Source organism: Fusarium odoratissimum (assembly GCF_000260195.1).
Source record: "Fusarium odoratissimum NRRL 54006 unplaced genomic scaffold supercont1.28, whole genome shotgun sequence".
In the NCBI taxonomy this organism is placed as follows: Eukaryota; Fungi; Ascomycota; class Sordariomycetes; order Hypocreales; family Nectriaceae; genus Fusarium; species Fusarium odoratissimum.
In genome coordinates this window covers 371466-389694 of record NW_022158712.1, presented here as the reverse complement: position 1 = coordinate 389694, position 18229 = coordinate 371466, and the positions used below count along the sequence as shown (strand labels likewise).

The 18229-nt window shown below is 48.1% G+C and overlaps 8 protein-coding genes across 8 annotated transcripts; 3 read left to right on the top strand and 5 right to left on the bottom strand.

The window, feature by feature from the left end:
- Positions 1–213: 213 nt before the first annotated feature.
- Positions 214–1698, bottom strand: FOIG_12779 (uncharacterized protein). Its single transcript, XM_031213716.1, has 3 exons — positions 1414–1698; positions 1205–1331; positions 214–1143 (listed from the first exon to the last, which is right to left on the bottom strand). The coding sequence occupies exons 1-3, from the start codon at positions 1550–1552 to the stop codon at positions 753–755; spliced, it is 657 nt and encodes a 218-aa protein (XP_031056674.1). The 5' UTR covers positions 1553–1698; the 3' UTR covers positions 214–752.
- A 1424-nt stretch (positions 1699–3122) lies between these two features.
- Positions 3123–5408, top strand: FOIG_12778 (uncharacterized protein). Its single transcript, XM_031213715.1, has 6 exons — positions 3123–3393; positions 3451–3601; positions 3661–3720; positions 3773–4036; positions 4108–4467; positions 4518–5408. Exons 1-6 carry the CDS (start codon positions 3238–3240, stop codon positions 5156–5158), a joined length of 1632 nt encoding a protein of 543 aa, XP_031056673.1. The 5' UTR covers positions 3123–3237; the 3' UTR covers positions 5159–5408.
- Positions 5409–5553: 145 nt separating this feature from the next.
- Positions 5554–6733, bottom strand: FOIG_12777 (uncharacterized protein; the record flags this gene model as incomplete). The annotated part of the gene is made up of 4 exons (XM_031213714.1): positions 6183–6733; positions 6083–6120; positions 5808–6021; positions 5554–5741 (listed from the first exon to the last, which is right to left on the bottom strand). The coding sequence occupies exons 1-4, from the start codon at positions 6685–6687 to the stop codon at positions 5554–5556; spliced, it is 945 nt and encodes a 314-aa protein (XP_031056672.1). The 5' UTR covers positions 6688–6733.
- Positions 6734–8628: 1895 nt separating this feature from the next.
- On the top strand, positions 8629–10621 carry FOIG_12776 (uncharacterized protein). Its single transcript, XM_031213713.1, has one exon. The coding sequence runs from the start codon at positions 8670–8672 to the stop codon at positions 10410–10412; it is 1743 nt and encodes a 580-aa protein (XP_031056671.1). The 5' UTR covers positions 8629–8669; the 3' UTR covers positions 10413–10621.
- On the bottom strand, positions 10545–11524 carry FOIG_12775 (uncharacterized protein). The gene has a single exon (XM_031213712.1). It carries the CDS (start codon positions 11445–11447, stop codon positions 10656–10658), a length of 792 nt encoding a protein of 263 aa, XP_031056670.1. The 5' UTR covers positions 11448–11524; the 3' UTR covers positions 10545–10655.
- Positions 11525–12202: 678 nt separating this feature from the next.
- FOIG_12774 (uncharacterized protein) lies at positions 12203–12956 on the top strand (the record flags this gene model as incomplete). The annotated part of the gene is made up of 3 exons (XM_031213711.1): positions 12203–12607; positions 12672–12878; positions 12951–12956. 3 exons carry the CDS (start codon positions 12203–12205, stop codon positions 12954–12956), a joined length of 618 nt encoding a protein of 205 aa, XP_031056669.1.
- A 1479-nt stretch (positions 12957–14435) lies between these two features.
- FOIG_12773 (uncharacterized protein) lies at positions 14436–16601 on the bottom strand. The gene is made up of 4 exons (XM_031213710.1): positions 16244–16601; positions 16165–16195; positions 15422–16112; positions 14436–15371 (listed from the first exon to the last, which is right to left on the bottom strand). Exons 1-4 carry the CDS (start codon positions 16550–16552, stop codon positions 14645–14647), a joined length of 1758 nt encoding a protein of 585 aa, XP_031056668.1. The 5' UTR covers positions 16553–16601; the 3' UTR covers positions 14436–14644.
- Positions 16602–16699: 98 nt separating this feature from the next.
- Positions 16700–17958, bottom strand: FOIG_12772 (uncharacterized protein). The gene is made up of 3 exons (XM_031213709.1): positions 17852–17958; positions 17751–17792; positions 16700–17651 (listed from the first exon to the last, which is right to left on the bottom strand). The coding sequence occupies exons 1-3, from the start codon at positions 17903–17905 to the stop codon at positions 17124–17126; spliced, it is 624 nt and encodes a 207-aa protein (XP_031056667.1). The 5' UTR covers positions 17906–17958; the 3' UTR covers positions 16700–17123.
- Between the last annotated feature and the right edge of the window lie 271 nt (positions 17959–18229).

Genomic DNA, 18229 nt, shown 5'->3' with positions numbered 1-18229 from the left:
GTGCCATGGGAAGTCTATGCATGTCATTAATTTGACTTCACTTATGCGAAGGAATTAATTAACAAAACTCAATCTTGCGCAGCGTCGAGACTACGAAAGTATGCTATTTCCGGGAAAATTAAAGGTTGAGACGATGGAAATGCGACAGGCAATCGGGCAAGACAACTGCTTCAACCACGATTTATCTAGCAGTTGAGAAACTCCAGATGACAGTAGGTACTCTTGAGTGATTGCGAATGCTATTTAAATGGAGTCAAAGAGAAATTGACAGAATCGGAGACGAAACTACTGCATCTGGCACCGCGGAAGATATGCCGAGGACGGGGAATCAACTAATATTACTGACTACTCAATGATTCAGGCGTATTTGCGAACATCCTGTTTACACTACAGCTACAGAATAGATGGCAATCCCTTGTATGAGCAGGGAACACCGATTGAAACCACGATACTGCGCTGCAAGATATATCCACTTCCGACAGCATCACATGCGTTTTGCATTGCGCAGAACTCCAAACGGCCTTGAATCGTGCATATATAGAAATACCAGCGACACGAGAGTGTCTACATATCATTCTGCGGGGTCTGTCACAACTCATTCTTCGCTGCAGTGTTCAGTGGGCGACGGAGTCACATCTTGTGCGGAGTCATGAGTCGCTACTTGCATCGCCAAGATCAGAGTAACACACCAGAGAAACCATCAGTATATTAGAAAGAAATCAATCATCTAGTCTCAGACAACCAGCGCACCGCTATTGTGTCAATGACCTCAACGATCTATTCGGTCGCACCCTCCCATTAGAATGTCGTCGAATCCTATTACAGCTCTGATTCTGAATATGATGATTCCTCGCCGTAGTGCGACTAAAGATAGCACCGCACATATTACACGGATAAGAAGGCCGCTGGCTAGACTTCTCCTTCTGGTGCCGCTTCAGGTTGCTCAGCGTCGTAAACAACTGCCCGTTACACCCGTGGTCCCAACACCTGAGATCCTGTGCGTCGCGCTGCTGTGTTCCTGCAGTAGTGGTGGTGTTGGCTCGCTTGGATCGGGGGATGCTGCGTTGATCGTCGTCGGCGCGCGTGTTGGCTGATTGGGCCATCTCGGTCAATGGGGAGATGGGGTAGGAATTGTCACTGCCACTATCAGATCCTGTTGGTTAGACCACAGACTTTGACGTCGGGACGTGCCATCTTGGCTTACTTGGCATCGTGATCGAATGAGAAGAAATCGTCAAATGTATCGTCGCATAATAGAGGGAGTCGGTTTGAGAATACATCATCTGTTAGATCTGTCGCGAAATTGAAGTCGTCGGCCGCAAAATCAATAGCTAAAAATAATCAGTTGGTCCGTTTGGGAGGTGAAGCTACATGCGACCGCGGGGTTATAGACGGATCTGTTCTGGTACGCACCACTAATATCCGGGTGACGATTAGGTTCAGCACTGTCATTGGGGTGATCAAAGTCCACCGCGGGAAGAAGGGACTGGACACCCGCCATCCAGTCAGCAACGATTGGCCTGTCTCTGGCATTTTTCGATGGAGGAAACATGTTTGTCTGTTGGTTGGGGTAACAAGGCTGAACGATGTACTGCACAATGTATGCCTGGACAAATAATCACAAAAGGTCGGACAGTAATATCGCCATAATCTTTGGTCTAGTGCTTCGCCTTTTGGTGCTTCGCGCGAACTCTGTTTATAACGTACTCATCGTATGATGTGTAACAGTGTGTACAGATTGGGGGCACTTGATTGATAGCTGCCTACGTCAAGCATCTACATACTCGGCCGTCACATTGCTTCTCGAAAGGGCCTGATCGCCAAGCCGGGTTCCATCCGGTAGGTGTCAGATTCATTGATTATTCTGCAGAATGGGTACATGCAAATGCCTCTCCTGTCAAAACGCAGCATATAACCCCTTCGGCACGTAGTGAGCGTTGTATCGATCAAACTAGAGTTTGAATACGCGAAACCTTGGCCCCCATCAAAAAGATACATTGTCTCTCCAGGACTCTCTCATGCATGGGATGAGATGGAGGTGTTCTATTAGCTCGACCCTGGGCCTCAATGGGATTTTTGCAGGGGGAGCATATGCGTCTCTGTCTTGCCATCATGCACAACAAAGTTCAGCGGTTAATGAGTGAGATACAACCTGCCTCTTAGAGGCAAAACAAACATGGCTCCCCTTGTCTTCCCCGACCTGGTTAAAGTTGCGCGTCATCTGGTCTCTTCCCGGCAATTCGTACCAAACCTGTGGAGCTCAAACAGTGGGAACGAGTCAGACAGGCGGAGCAGAGCCGGGGATTATATGGCCAATAAGGTTACGCGGCTCTTATAATTAGTGAGCATTTCTTGGCAGAGGAAGCGCCTCTGTTCCAGAATAGCTCGAATGTATGACAATATGTTGAGGTGCTTTGTTTTCCGGTCAGCAAACAAGAAAAAAAACTGGAACATGCATACACGCACTGCTTAATAAGGCTTACTGCCTCCCTCTTTGGAGATAGGCTCTTAGTAGGAGCTGAGCCCCAGCCCAGCCCGTCCCAGGGCTTAACTCCTACCGGCGCTGCGGTCATCATGCCCCCCATACCAACCAGAATGCACGCACGTACGCTGATGGATGTCACACCTGGTGAAACAACGGAGTGGTATCCGGATATCGCGTGGCACCTTGATTGGCTTTCTACTCACCGCACGCAACCCTTGGAGACAGCCCCAGGGCGGCATGTCTTGTCACAAAGGGCTACTGTACTTACAAGCACCACCACCCCACGATTATCCCACTGCGGCGAGTCCCGAGCCTATACTGCAAGGGGACTAATGGCTCGGGACTGTTGCATCAGAAATTCCGCCGATAGGTTCATCGCGAGTTTGATCTTTTTAGTGCGGAAAGGGAAGACTATCAGAAAACGGCACGGAACGGCACGATAGGACATGATCGCTCAGAGATGGATGGATGCACGGCATTCACAGTAAAATCCCGTAATCCTTCAATCCTCAATCCTGTATTCCAGCAATCCAAGAATCCCACGCAGTTAGCATTTGGACAGCTACTGTTTGTCCGATTTGAGGATAATTCCATGTCAAACATGTCTGCGTGATGGATTCAAGAAGATAGATGAGAGACTTGACAGCTACAAAAATGTGTTCTTGATCAACCACTATTATAATTCCAATTCTTCGGACCATCGGCATCATTGACCGCCACATCAACTAAAACATTCCAAGCCAAGCCGAGCCATGATTCGCGACCTACAAGGCGTAGTTTCCCTACCTTCATGGGACATGCCCATGTCGCATATGAAAACCCATTGGTTACCCTACGCAATCAGAATCTCGAGATCTATCACACCACCGCCTTTACTAATCATCCTACTGCTAGCTGCATTATCTCCGGTGAGTTAAAAAAAACAACGAAATCAAGCCACTGCAACGGTGGCTAACCTGCAATAGGTAATTGGCTATGTCGTCTACTACGCCTTCTTCCATCCTCTCGCCAAGTACCCCGGTCCCTTCTGGGGAAAGTTTACAGGGCTCCGTGCAGCTTACCATGCCTGGATTGGGGATGTACATATCGACATGTGGAAATGTCATGAGAAATATGGTTCGTGTACCCAGCGTTCCATTTACCTCTGCAGGGAGAGACATGCTTACGTGCACCAGGTCCCTATGTTCGCTACTCACCAAATTACCTCCTTATGAACACGACTCAAGCATACAAAGGTTATTCCCTTCGCTTTCACTCTCAAAGTTTATAATCTGATGCTATATTTAGATGTCTACGGCCATAACAAGAACGTGCGCAAGAGCCTTGCTTATCTGGCCATGGTCCACAAAACTCCTAGCACCTTTACCCTGATGGATCGGCACGAGCATGCATGGAAAAAGCGGATCTTGAGCCAGAAGCTATCGGATTCAGCCATCCGATCCTTCGAGCCCAAGATCACGGGCATGATTGATCGCTTCTGCGAATACGTTTGCCCCGTGTCAGCGGGAAAAGAAAACACCGTGTCGAAACCCTTCAACATGTCAGAAATGTGTAAGCTCAACTCCAATTGGCCGCCCTTGTACTTACTGGTCCCCGCTGACAGCACATGTTGTGTTACACAGGCGATTATCTTTTCTTTGACCTTGTAACCTCCATTGTCTTTGGTGAGAACTTCGACTTGATCCGGAGTCCGTGGTACCGTCATATCCCGCCTGCGCTTGCTCGGTCGAATGAGCGTATCAGTGTCATTGTCCAGTGGCCTTATGTTGTGTGGCGTCGTATGGACAAGGTTCTCTTCCGTAACTCCGTGGCTGGACGGAAGGATTTCCTACGATTTGCTCACAACTTGGTCACTGAGAGAGTGCAGCGTGGGTCTGGGGATGATGTCTTGTCTGGCTTACTGGATGCTGCAGATCCAACTACAGGAAACAAGCTGACCCAAGATGAAATTGTTGCTGAGAGTATTCTGATGCTCGTAGCTGGTAAGTGGACAATCACCAAGACCCATGGGCTTCTACTGACACGAGTACAGGCTCTGACACTTCATCAACCCTTTTGGCGTCTCTGTTCTTCTATCTTACTAGAAACCCCGACAAAAAGGATCGTCTGACCCGTGAAGTCCGCTCCAAATTTTCAACTCGAGAAGAGATCTGTCTCGGTCCAGCCCTCAACTCTTGTCGCTTCCTCTACGCGTGTATCATGGAATGCTTACGCCTAACGCCCCCAGTTGCAGCAGCACCGTTCCGTGAGGTCCTCAAGGGCGGCATGATCGTTGACGGTCACTACGTTCCTGAAGGCACCAACGTCGGAACCGGCATTTTCAGTCTCCAACATAACCAGGAGTACTTTCACAACCCTTTTGAGTTCATGCCTGAGAGATGGCAATCAGAGGGAAAGCATGCTGGTCCTCATAACCCAGACGCTCACGTTCCATTCTCCATCGGTCCTCGTGTCTGTCTTGGTAGGGCACTTGCTCATGCCGAGCTTAGTCTTGCTATGGCTATCATCTGCTGGAAGATGGACTTCAACGTGGTTGAAAGCATGAAGGATATTGGAGCCGGCAATGAGAATGCTGAGTATGGTAGACACAGGCCAGGAGAGTTTCAGTTGTATGATCATATTACCTGTGCACGAAATGGGCCAATGGTTGAGTTTAGAGAGAGGTCGTTCTGAAGCTATGGAGATAAATCAAACATGAATTTTCCGTATCAGCCGCGACCCCTGTATCACGATGATCTGAGGCCCTTGCTAGTTCAGTTGATAGTTCCGTCAGAACCCTAAAACCGTTGAGAATCTTAGTTAGGAATGCAAGTCATTGAATCAAAACTATAAACAAGGTTCCAGTCACTGTGGCTCCGCTATACGCACTAATGAGGAGAGTTCAAACGGATCTTAATATGCACTATGAAATCTACACCGACACCTCGACTTTGCTCACTCCAATGATTCCATGTGGTTTTATCAACGTATTTCATTGGGCAAAAGCAGTCAGATATGACTGGCGGTAATGCTCAGCCGGATCATCGGGCTCTCGGGCTTTAAACTGGCAAAAGTTGCAGGGATTGCATCTAAGGACCACCAGCGCGGCCGCTGTAATCCCAGTAGTTATCGCCCTGAGCCCTGCATGTCCCGATGACGCAGTAGTAACCACCACCACGGTTAGACTCGTTTGGTGAATACATGACAAACGGATCTCCAGTCGAGTCCCAGCCTCCACCAACGGCACAAGAGTCTCTCTCCTTGTTCTGAACGGTATCTATTGGCCAATTAGTCGATGCGGTTCTTTTGTGGGGCCTGCATGCGAAAACCCTTGTATACTTACAGGCAGTATGAGCGGTGTTGTACCAGACGCAAACATCTTCGCCAGGGCCTCCGGTACAGGTGTAGGTGTTTCCAGTGTTCCAGCTCTCGGAGACTGAGAAACCTCCGCTGATCCAGCTCACAGGGGTGAGGGTAGCAGTCCATCCGATGGTGTACGAGATAGATTGGGAGTTGCCAACACTGCATGACTGGGCAGTTCCACAGTTTACAACTTCCTGCAAGTTGAGCCTCATCAGTGATAGTTCAAAGTATGGGGTTCCGACGGGGCTGTCTTACTGAAAGCTGCTTATGGAAATAATTCTGGTGGGGATCGCCTGAACCATGGCACGTCAGTAAATTAACTCACGGATTGCCATATTAAGAAGTTAGAACATACCATCGCCAACCAGGGAAGTCCTTGTCAAGACAGAGCAAGCCGGGGGATCATTGATAGGATTAGCCTCGCGCTTTGCTATGTCCGATGCCGAACCCTTGGAACTCAAGAACCGGAGAGCACCCTTGGCCTCATCCTTGTCATGGCAGTTGTCTTCGATCTTTGCCTTGTTGGGCTTCCATTTAAGTCCAGAACACTCGACAACGGTTGCTTCAGCGCTAAACTTCTTGGTGCAGATCGGGCCTCCCGAGTACTTTGCCTTGGAGTGGACGAGGTACTTGTTAGCGCCGACAGTAAAGTTCCCAAAGCCGTTCTCATCGACATCTGTAAAGTCGATACTTCCGGGGCCGTCAGAGATGAAACTCGAGCAGCTTTGGGCCAACAGGGTTGAGCCGTCGTATACGCTAAGTGCGGTTTGGCTGGATGCTTTGGCGTGTTGCCATACAATCTGTACATCTGCACTTACAGCGGTTGCTGCTAGTGCCAATGCAATGGGAAGAGAACGCATGGTGATAGAGTTTCAAGGGTAGTCTAAAGATTGAAGGAAGTGATTCTGAGGCTTGATGATATTCTCTCTTGGCAGAGGACAATTCTTTCTTTATATACCCGACTTCTGTAAGATCTCGTCGGAGCTGAGCACCATATCAAGCAGGATCAGCACATTCTATCTCATTTCCTTGATGCTGAACATTGACCATCATTGCAGTAATCCTTCTCGTCGTTTAGATAACCAAGGCTGAACGATCCAGCGATCCCGTCATCAACGTGACGATAGTGGAGAGCCGGATGTACAAGCCACCAAAGGGTCCAGCCTAACTACAACAGCCTTGGCAGGTCAACTGCCGATCGGGCTTTTGTAGCTCTGCGCTAGATCCTCCAGCTTCACGATGTTACTGCGATATTCGGCTGCCTAGACTTGTCCTTCCCAATTAAGGCAATTTACTCGATGACGTTGAGGGCGATCTTGGATCGTCAGATGTTAGTGAGCCCATAAATGGAAAGGAAGGCGTGGCACAGGCACTCAGCCTTGTGAAGGTCCTGTACGCTAAGTGACCCGTGCACGATCCTTTGGTGGGACACGGCCCGGCTACACGGCATATTTAGTGCGTCCATGGAAATCGAGCAAATGAGATGTTGTGCTAGGCGAGATCATGAGTGATGACGAAGACTACGGAGTACGGAGAGGCCGTAAAGGATTTTGCGAAATAGTAGTATCGATACGACTGTGCATGACTTGCGTTGCTATGCAAGGAATCAATATAGGTTGTATACTCATCTATTAAAGTTTCCACGTGTGACAGCTGACGTTTGGATGGAACGTTGGGGTTATTTCCCTTATCTGATAGTATTTCCACCGACTCCCGAGGCAGCGTATCGGCTCCAACAGCGCCGTCGTAGTGGAGCTGCCAGTGGATATACGTTTACAGCGCATCAATCTCTTCGGACCCGAAGGGTCCGAATGTCTGTTCCGTGTCTGGGTGGTTTAAACTTTAGTATCCCGAAAATACTTGGCACGACTGGGGATGTATTGATCTAAACCGAAACAGAAGGTGATACAGATCGTGTCGACATGGTTATGGACGAAGGATGAGACCTGCATTTGGAATACTGGTGCCTGTTGCTTCATGTCGCGAAGGAGCCAATCATATGTCGAACAGTGCGTGAGTTGTCAACATGGTAATGATCCACGGGTTATGCATGAACACCAAACCAACCTTGGGTCAGGGCGCTAAGATCAAATTGAAGGATCAAGTTTAGAGTGATTAATGATGAAATGACTCGAAATCATGAAAGGTCGGACCAGGTTTCGTAAAGCTTGAGTCAGGTGAGACGTATGATGCACTATCCGAATGGAAACTAATCGTTCATTACCCATGGCAGAACAACCTCACCATGTTCACACCCAAGGCTTCACTTTGGAGTTTAGCAGGTAAAATGAGATAAGCCGTGGTAATGAAATAACTAGTAAAAGGAAGCATGCAAAGTACCTAGCAAATCGATGAGAACTTGATGTTGATGAATTATGCGGAAAAATCATGAAGGAACTGACTACCCTGAATCTGCTCACTGTGAGAATCCGTCGTCGTTTGTGGGTCCCTCCAAACTGCTTTCGGCTGGTCAGTGCTAAGAATGCATTCATAAAGCCGCGCTATGTCCAAGCCAGCCACTGGGTAAGGGCTATGAGAGTTAAGCTAACCCAATGGAGAGCGGATTCCTACTTGAGTACCCACCTGGCAGACTGAATTCCATGAGTTACAAAACAACATATCTTCGTTATATCACTGAGATAGTAATGCGTGACATGCAAGTCGTAGCATAAGAAGTAATATACCCTCTGTAGAGTTGTCGGTATTCAGGTCAGAAAATAGGGCTGACCAGTCATGGCGGATCCGCGAATCAGATCGCCAACCCCGCTGCCGGTCAAATGATTCACCGACAACTTTATGCCGCTGTCAGTACTCAACAGTCTTCTCCCAGCTTGTAAACATCATGATAAACAGAAAGATTCCTCTAGCATCTTACCTCTTCACACGCCTTAGGCAGGCTGGCACGAGACGCGTGTATGGCGTCCCAGGCGACTTCACCCTCCGAGCTCTCGACCATCTCCCGCCTTCAGGGCTCAAGTTCGTCGGATGCTGCAATGAGCTGAACGCCGGATACGCAGCGGATGGATATGCTCGAGCTCAGCGCCATCGTAAAGCATCTGGTGTTGGCGCTTTGATCACGACTTATGGCGTTGGAGAGCTAAGTGCGGCTAATGCCGTCGCTGGAAGCTATGCGGAGTATTTGCCCGTTGTTCACATCGTCGGTACGCCTTCGCGACGAGCAAGACAAGTCTCGTGCTCGTCTCTTGGCGGGAAGAAGCCGCATTTGCATATCCACCATACGATGGCCGACTCCAGAATTGGGGTATATCGCGAGATTGCGGAGAAATTTACTGTTGCGCAGCTTGATCTTGCTGAGACGACGCCGGAGGATGTACCAACTCAGATCGATAGAGTTCTGTCCCAGGCGCTACACCATAGCCGGCCGGTCTACATAGAGATGCCGTCAGATGTTGTCGAGACTGGTATATCGTCAGAGAAGCTGAATGACCCGATATACCCGAATCCTGACACAGCTCGCAACCTTGACGCTGGTCAAATGGCACAGAACCTCCTACAGAAGCTCTATTCAGCCAAGCGACCTCTTATCATAGTTGATCGAGCTAAAGGCACAGAGACCATCAGACAAGAGATCAATGATTTCGTACAGAAATCCGGCATTCCTACAGTATCTTTACCATCAGGTGCCAGTATGGTAGACAACTCGTTACCTAACTACTTCGGTGTTTATTCCGGGGCAATCGGTGCGGTTGATTTGACATCAGCGGTCAAGTCAGCAGACCTTGTCTTGGCTTTTGGATGTCAATTCTCTGATACACAAACACTCGGTTGGGCTGTGTTACCAGAACGACATGTTATGACTCTCATCGGCAGGAATCATATCGAGGACGAACCTGTTGATGTCCGAGAGGTTCTCAAAGGGATGGCTCAAACTGTTGATAGTACCGGACTTCCAGGACAGGATACGTCCTCATGGGGAGACTTTAGAAACCAACCGCAGTTCGAGGTCTATCCCAAGGCGTATATCATCCAAGATGAGTTCTACACCCATCTGAACAAGCATCTACAGCCCAACGACACAATTTTACTCGGTAATGCGACACCAATCATAGGAGGCCGCGATCTGGTTCTTCCACCATCTTCTCAGCTGATTGCCTCTGGAATGTGGTTCTCAATCGGTCACATGCTCCCAGCAGCTCTTGGAGTCTCGCAAGCAAAGGCAGTTATGAAATCAGAAGGTCGCACGATTCTTCTTGACGGAGATGGGAGCTTCCAAATGACAGCTCAAGAACTCAGTACTATCATCCACCAGCGTGTCAACGTGATTATCTTCATCATCAACAACAGCGGGTATACATATGAGAGGTACATCCATGGAATGAATGAGGCGTACAACGACGTGGCGCCTTGGAACTATAGTGCTGCTCCTCAGCTTTTCGGGGATGCACCAGAAGGGTATCCGATTCACTCTTGTAAAGTGAGGAATATGGAAGAATTGGATGAGGTTCTCAATTCTGAGGGCTTTGCAAAGGGCAAGGGCCTGACTCTTGTTGATGTTGAGATGGATATGTATGATATCTCGGAAAAGGCCAAGATTCTATTTGAGTTGGCTGGAAAGCAGTTGTGATAGAGCATGTAGAAATCCATTTGGTCGTATGCATTTGGAAAAATGTTTGTCTGAGGCAACCCTCTTATACTTTGAACACAGAGATAATATCACTTCTCTAGAACTTTAAAATCAGTAGGTCGAGGTGAGTGACGTATAACTAAATTCTTAACTTGCGCATTAAAAAGGAAGCCGAATATATACATGAAACTCTATATCTACCAATGAAGTCATAACTAGAAGCAAACCACGTCAATCCCCGATTTAATTCAGAAGCTCGCTGATATCTCGCTTCGAGTTTCTCTTGATACCGCACTTGTTTAAGCAAGCATCAATACCAAGTGCAATGTTCGCAGGAATATGCGCGCGGAAAGACTCAATATCCTTTCCATCAATAGTCTGCACACCGCCCAGAGTTGCCTTGACAACATCACCATTAAGGGAAAAGAAGTTCTGGGCGATCTGGTTTACACCAGGATCAGCGTTATCGAATGCAGCAACAAACACAGCATCTTCGCAATCAGGGTTGAATTCTTGATGAATAGCGCCCTGGGGAAAGACGGACATCTGGAAGGTATCCATGGTGTTGGCGATAGGCTTGGCACCATTTTCAACAACAAAATTTGTTACAAGACGACCCTTGACAATAATGTTGAGCTCCGTTGCTCGGTTGTGAACATGTGCTGTGTTCATCCCACAGGGCCCAAGGAAGGCGACTGTCATGGAGGCTCCGTTTCCGATGAGAGCGGGCATGGTCAGAGCAGTAGCTGACACAGACTTGCCGCCTTTGCCAGAAGCCTCTCCGGCTCCGGTGCCAGCTTTGAAGTCAAAGACATAATCGCCAGGTTGGTTCAAAAGCTTGACGCGCTCAGCTTGAGTAGGGGCAGTGATGATCTTGGAGATGAGGTCTCGGTCACCACTCCGTGTGTTGATGGGCACGATGGGAGGCAGCATGTCATCGATACTGTCACCTCGAGGCTGATGAGGGGACGACTGAGCAGCCCGAGGAGCGGCGAGGGCAGAGCCAGCGAGAAGAAGGATTGATAAAAAGTGCATGTTGACGGATTTGGCTTGTGTTTAAAGATGTAGAGGAATGGGATAAAGATATTATGCTCAGTAGGTCTCCTATGTTGAGACAGAGTCAGAGAAGTGTTTGGTGATGGTATTTCCTATTCACGACGCTATACTCGTCTTTATAAACATATTTCCTCATCTTCTGAGAATCCGAGATTTACTAATTAGCGACGGTACGCGTATTCCGAGCAATCACTTGACCAGATGTCAGCAGTACTGCATTAGTTCAACTTGTCATCGGGTCGCCGATGATAAGGCTGGACACAGCCGCACTTAATTATAAAACTTCTAGGGTACTGACCAATTAAACATATTCGTTCAGGCTGACAGATTACTCAGCCTCCGCCGAAAGGATCTCTTTATATGGGCCTGAGGCTTTTTAAAATAGCAGCGAGCTCGCTTAAGGCTTGCTGGATAATTTACCTACCCTAACTAGGCTAGAATCGCCAGCTTGCAATTTCTTATGCTTAGATATAAGGATTATGGTTGTTGTTAGGGCTCACAGTCAGCTTACTCCGGACGAAACTAGATGTAAAATGATTGGCCATCTGAGGAGGCGGTGTCGGTCAGGTATCGACTGCGGCTGACAGGATCATATTGCATGTCAATTTTACGAAAGTTCTTTTCATCATGAATGCCGCTTATCTAGATCACGATATAAGTAGATTCAGGCCCCGTGCAGATAAATCTATTTGAAGCAACCAAACCAATTTTACATCATTGACCCCGTATTCATCATGGACCTTAGTGCACCCTCTGGTTACGAGTCGTATTCCAACCGGCTCGACCCTCACGATGAAGTCGACAACGGATATGTTGAAAAGAGTCCTCGTCCAGTTTCTGATACACAGAGGCTTCTCAAGCAGCGCCATGCGCCGCAGAACAAGAACGCGAGTATCTTTGATACCACCAGGCTGGCCCTGCGCGTCCTTATCCTTCTACTTGACCTCAGCATCCTGAGCCTGCTAGTCCATGGAGTCAGCGTCTGGAAAACAACGCACAACTCTGTAGACAGGAACGAGGACGGCTGGGTGAGAACGCGTTGGGCATCGATTAATATGCTCTCGACATGGTTGATGCTAGCAATCGCGGCATTTGCGTCCTTTGTCCAGGTGGTAGCTCTAGCGACGCGCCTCAGCTTTGTAAGTTCGAGTTACACTTGATTAGAGTCACACTTGATTGGAAGCCGGCCTAACAAGAGGATAGTTCCGCTCAATGCGCGACGGCTTAATACATACCAGCGCCGTCCTGGCCAGCTCTGGTGTTGTTATCGCAGGCTGGATCGCTGCAACTGTTTACTTCATTGTTGACAAGGAAGTGCTTCGAAACAACCACTGGGACCTTTGGTCTTGGTCATGCCGGAACAGCTCGCGACAGAGCTATATTCCCTGGGCGGGTCTATGCACAGAACTGGTAAGTTAAGCTTCTAATACACACTTTCTGTATATTAACTCTTGGCTTTATAGTCTTATACCTTTATTACAGGTCTAGTTGTTATAGTCTTGGAGATTGTTAGCTTGGTTCTTTTTATTATTCTCGCAAGAGGCATAAACATTTTAGGAAAGTATAATAGAGCTAGCTTAGGTTAGTTCTATAAGCGGCCATCCTTAATAATAGTAGCTATTATATGATTAGTCGCGGTACATGACGCCTCGGCATTGTCGAGCAGTATATTAAACGCCGGGCAATATCATTAGGGGTAGACATTCGATAGATTCTAAGTGCCATAGGACGACGTAGGCGTAATAGGTAGATCTTTGCAATATCTACAAGTTATGCATGCCTTCGTTAATTTACATAATTACATAGTGATGTTATATTCTTCTTTTAACTAAATGGTTGCCTACTTGAAGCATTCCATTATTAATAAGTCAGGTCTACCGTATTATTAATACAGGAGGCACATCACTTCCGCTTATCCTACATGAGATTCTCCAGATTTGAAATAATCCTTGACGAGTAACTATTCACATCTTACCCTTAAGATGATCTATCCGTCATCCAAGATGCCCCGAAGATCCAATCAAGATTGTTATATCTCCTTGCAAATGATGCCGCTGATAGTTCCGTTGGGTGCTAGGTCTGGCCCTGGGCTGTAATCAGTTTTGTCTGAGGATGTCCCTCGTACGCGCTTTCATCATCCTGCTCTGCAGCCTGTTCGAGCTCCGGTTTAACACCCCCTCCACCCCCATTGGCTTCCACCCTGTTTCATATCCACCTCTTGTCAATTTCTACTAACTCTGATATCAGAGGACTGGGGCCCTGTCGGGATACTTCAAGTGGTAGCAGGGCTTCATCGAGCTGCTGGAGGTCGATGTGCTCTCATCCCAGTCGGTACCAGCTATCATGATCGCGGTGTCGAGATCGGTATGTAACGCCTCGGTAATGCCGAGGAACTGATCGAACGCGAGTACGATGTCTGTATTGACAAGCCTCTGGACTGGTTTCCATGGCAAGGGCATAAGCTCGGTGTAATTCGACGATGGATAGTCCCAATGATCGCTGCTTGGATATGCCTTCACCTTTCCTTCAAGGTAACCATGCCATGATCATCAATCTTGATTGGCCCATCGCGACACGTTTTCTTACTCCATGAGTCGCAAAAACGCTGACTAGTCCCTCGGCTCAACGGTCTTTTGCCGGTTGTCCGTGGACCGTTGCATTATCGTCGTAAACTTCTCTGTTTCCTTCGATATGGAGTCGTCGCTTTCGCTAAAGGCTTGGCGATAGTGGAATGCAAGACCGTTTTATCCACGGGAGATTGACATTTAAGAGGGTCAAGAGCCGGATGCTGCGGAAGTGTCGCCAAGAAGGTTCAGTGCGTGGCCTCGCTTGAAGCCATGGGTTTGGACCCTTGAATCCAGGGTCTTGAATCGCTAGCGTTGAAGTTTAAACTACCTGGAAGTGCACCCTACATCCCGAGGTGATTGCCGAGTCACTTCAAGATCGGTGAAGAGTCAAAGTCACGGCCTGAGAGCTATGAGTCGATTAAGGCGGTCAGTTGATAAGTGGTGTGAAGCTACGTGTACATCGAACACATTCCACTGACTGTTGTATAAGGCTCATACTAGGTATCTCATGACTCCAATCAGTACAACGATATCCCCGTCTCTCTCAATCACAGGCCTCGCAGTTGCATCCAACACTCTTCTTCAAACACAAACAATGTATTTTCCATATCAAGCCTTGTCCTTGCCAAAGTTGTCGGCAGCATCATTCGCCTCCATGACAGCCTGTCTTGCACCAGCCCAAGTCTTTCTCCCCCGACCAGTGTCAAACAATCTCAAAACATGAGCTGACAGAATACCCGTCATCAGCTTGTTGTACAATTCCCGGTCCTTCCACCACAGCTTCCAACATCTCCCGTTGGTCCAATTTCCCAAATTATCATAGAGACCTGTCCCAGCCACGTCATTCAACCATTTGTCAAATTCCTTGTGGCCAATGACCCCAGTGAACTTGACGTCACCACCTTTGCTCAGCTTGACAATATTGTCGATGAAGGCATCGGCGTCTTTGTTCATTTCTGCAGGAGAGGGCATTGGATACTTGTCTCCCCAGAGCTGAGCCAAAGCCATGGTCATCAAGTCGTAGAGCTGCCAAGCGGGTCGCTTCGCCAGTGTTGTTCCGAGGAAAGCCAACTGGTGAGGGCACTGGATTGACATGAAGCCTCGGTATAAGCGAGCGACACGTCTGTCAGCTGTGTAGTGAGGCTGAAGCTTGGCAAATGAGCTGGGCGATAGATCCACGTTGTAGGGGTCGTATTCTTTGGGGATGAATGAAGCCAAGTCCGGTGATAGACCAGTGCAGAAGAGTATCAGATCAATGTCAGTGGCTTCACTGCCATCGACGAATTTGACTGACTTGGGACCATTGATCTCTGCAATGCCTGGAGCGCTTCGTAGTCTGCCTCATGTCAGTATGAGCGTGTGGAATGATGAATGCTATAGACGAACCTTCCGCTCAAGAAATAACCAGCCAAGTCATCGCTGACAGTCGGTATCATGTGTTTCGGCCCAGGCATCTTTCGTCCATCTGTAAAAGCAGGGTGCGATGACAGGCCTGGAAAGTTGTCTTGTTGGATCTTCTTCAATTCGCTAAAGAAGATGATGGACATTAGCCACGCGTTGACTTCTTGAAGAAAGAAGATCAATTGAAGGAGTCTAAATGAGAGCGTAAACTCCAAAACCTTGTTGTCCTTGGTGATGCGAGGTAAAATGAGAACCTTTTGTCGATGAGATACGATGAGTTTATTCGCGCCCGCCTTGTGAAAGCCAGAAATGGAGTCTGCGGCAGTGCTTCCAAGACCAACGACGAGAACGTTCTTACCCTTGTACTTGGCGGGATTCTTGAAAGCTTGAGAATGGAGTACTTCACCCTTGAAGCCTTCAATACCTTTGACGTTGGGGATTGAAGGCTTGCTGAAAGATCCGGTGGCGAGGATCAATCGTTCAAATGTGTCTTCCTGGATCCCAGCATCGGGTTTGCTGCTTGAGCGATATGAGAGACGCCACATCTTGGAGGTTTCATCGCGGGAGACACCGACGACTTCTGTGCCGAATTTGATGTGATGAATGAGCTTGAACTCTTTGGCGTATGATTGGAAATAGTCTTCAATCTGTTCGCCGGTTGGATACATGGGATATGCTGTAAAATGTCAGCAACAAATCAGGAAGTGAGTGATAAGAGGGCGGCTTACATTCTGGCATGGGAAAGTCGGTCATGACGCCCTGTAACTGTCAGTACTTCTGCCAAACTTCACTCTCAGAGAAACATACCGTCAGCTTTGATGTGTTGGTGATTGTCCCAGGCAATACGCAAGTCTGTGTAGGATCAGACGTGATATGCCATAGACCACCGACATATTCATTGCGTTCAAAAGTGGTCACATCAAAGCCCTCTTCGACAAAGTTCTTCGTCGCGATCAAGCCCAAGGGGCCAGCGCCCACGATCGCGACCCTCTTTCGTAAGCCATCTGAGCCAAGGTTCATCATTGTGCAGTTGCAAAAGGTGGCCTTGAATATCACTTGTAAAAAGAAATTGATCAATACGACCAAGAGGGGTTTCTTCAGACTGGCATACAACATCACAATATTCTATATATACAAAAGCACTTCGGGATGCGAATTAGCCAATTCGTCCGCACAGGGAGAACTCTCAGTGAGAAACCACTGAGAATTGCGTTATGAGGCGCAAGAAAAGGCTTGGCTCCGTCAGCAAGCGCCTGGAAGTCACTTTTCTCAGGTCATTTTAGGGATCGGACACCAATTTGTCCGCTCTTTTGTTGGGGGGGCAGACAATCCGCCAATCCCTATAATCCTGCAGTTTTACTCCAAAAATCCCGTAATCCCGCAATCCTCATCCTGTCATCCCTCAGCAAACTCCAGCCAACGTTGTATGTCGCGCAGACGTTAGATCGGCTGCATTTGCAGAAGGTATTGCCTGTAATCAGTGGATGAGCCACCGAGTCGCCTCTACCATAGCGCTGGGGCCCCTATGTCATGGTAATCTCAGTGCATCAGACCACTATAATGCCCACTGGAGAACACTGCACAGGGCCTATAGGGCTGTTATTCGGTTCAAATTCAGAGAAGACCAGCATTGAGCGTACCTAGTGAGGAATATTTACAGATTATGGACATCGAGTCTTCTGCGATCTTAAGCGACATAATCGTACAGAATACGCGCAGTCTCACTGACATTCCCCTTCCTAAACGCAACGCGCGCCGTCCATCTTCCCTTCTGAACCCCCCAAACCTGCTCATTCTGCCACGGTTCAGCGCTACTAGGCCCCGCACTCTTGATGCTAATCCGAACAACCTTGGATGTCTTCTCATCGTAGCCCTCCCAGCCTTGTTTGAGAAACTCAGCGACCTCGCCGATACTATGAGGCTCCTTCATCAATTCCTCCAGAGTGCACATCCAGATGCGACTCTTTGTCTTGCCAATCATGGGCTCGTCTTTCTCCTGCTCAATCCCATCCATCACGCGCACGTCAGTGTTGTCAGTCTGAAAGCCAACGGCTCGTAGAGGTGCAGCGCCAATGATGCCGAGGCCCATGACGGAAGATGTAAGCTTGAAGCGGTATTGTGAGGATGCATCGCTTGGATCAACGGGTTCCACGATGATATGAATATTGATCTTGGCTATGCTGATGACTTTGCGGATGGCATAAGGCACGCCTTGCTATACTCATTCAAACGGGAAGTAGTCAGTGATCTCAAGACTTGTACAAGATGTCTAGACAATGGGGGAGAAGATCTCGAATATAAATAGGCTTCTTACCAGGGCTTGGATTGGGTCTTGAGAATCGCTCTCTTGGTTGTTCTTTATTTTATTAGCATACGATTCTCCTCTGCGTGAAATAGAATAGTCATAACACGAACCTGCATAAACACAGCATCGAAGTTTGGCAGAGCCAAGTCCTTTGGTACCGTCATGGCGTTGTCTGTTACAGCTTGATGTGCAGGTTCTTGAGATTGACGTTCCACGCCGAATACTTGGTTTATTTTATATCAAGCAGGATCGATCCCTAGACGTGGTTTGCTCCGAGCCTTTTACAATGCACTTCGAAGCTCGGGGAGATTATGCCCCGATTAGCATGTTGACTTATGGCTTATCTTTAGCTCACCAAAATGTCTCGAGAAGGTAAAATGATCAGTTGCCAGCATCTCAATCGTATATATCTATCTGGTTTGAGTGATAACTACAGGTTTGTATTCAGTGCTATTATCCAGATGAGAGTCTGAAAAGCTTGCCTATCT

Bases quoted from the DNA above. Each gene is read 5' to 3' on its own strand.
- FOIG_12773 (XM_031213710.1), bottom strand. From the start codon at position 16,552: ATGTTGTATGCCAGTCTGAAGAAACCCCTCTTGGTCGTATTGATCAAT. The intron at 16,196-16,243 runs GTATGTTTCTCT...TGACAGTTACAG, and splicing joins CCAACACATCAAAGCTGACG to GGCGTCATGACCGACTTTCC. The intron at 15,372-15,421 runs GTTCGTCTATAG...GACATGAGGCAG, and splicing joins GGTTATTTCTTGAGCGGAAG to ACTACGAAGCGCTCCAGGCA.
- FOIG_12775 (XM_031213712.1), bottom strand. From the start codon at position 11,447: ATGCACTTTTTATCAATCCTTCTTCTCGCTGGCTCTGCCCTCGCCGCT.
- FOIG_12776 (XM_031213713.1), top strand. From the start codon at position 8,670: ATGATAAACAGAAAGATTCCTCTAGCATCTTACCTCTTCACACGCCTT.
- FOIG_12778 (XM_031213715.1), top strand. From the start codon at position 3,238: ATGATTCGCGACCTACAAGGCGTAGTTTCCCTACCTTCATGGGACATG. The intron at 3,394-3,450 runs GTGAGTTAAAAA...AACCTGCAATAG, and splicing joins TGCTAGCTGCATTATCTCCG to GTAATTGGCTATGTCGTCTA. The intron at 4,037-4,107 runs GTAAGCTCAACT...TGTGTTACACAG, and splicing joins CTTCAACATGTCAGAAATGT to GCGATTATCTTTTCTTTGAC.
- FOIG_12779 (XM_031213716.1), bottom strand. From the start codon at position 1,552: ATGTTTCCTCCATCGAAAAATGCCAGAGACAGGCCAATCGTTGCTGAC. The intron at 1,332-1,413 runs GTGCGTACCAGA...GATTATTTTTAG, and splicing joins TCGTCACCCGGATATTAGTG to CTATTGATTTTGCGGCCGAC. The intron at 1,144-1,204 runs GTAAGCCAAGAT...AGGATCTGATAG, and splicing joins TCATTCGATCACGATGCCAA to TGGCAGTGACAATTCCTACC.
- FOIG_12772 (XM_031213709.1), bottom strand. From the start codon at position 17,905: ATGACGGTACCAAAGGACTTGGCTCTGCCAAACTTCGATGCTGTGTTT. The intron at 17,793-17,851 runs GTTCGTGTTATG...AATAAAATAAAG, and splicing joins TCGATGCTGTGTTTATGCAG to AACAACCAAGAGAGCGATTC. The intron at 17,652-17,750 runs GTAAGAAGCCTA...GAATGAGTATAG, and splicing joins AAGACCCAATCCAAGCCCTG to CAAGGCGTGCCTTATGCCAT.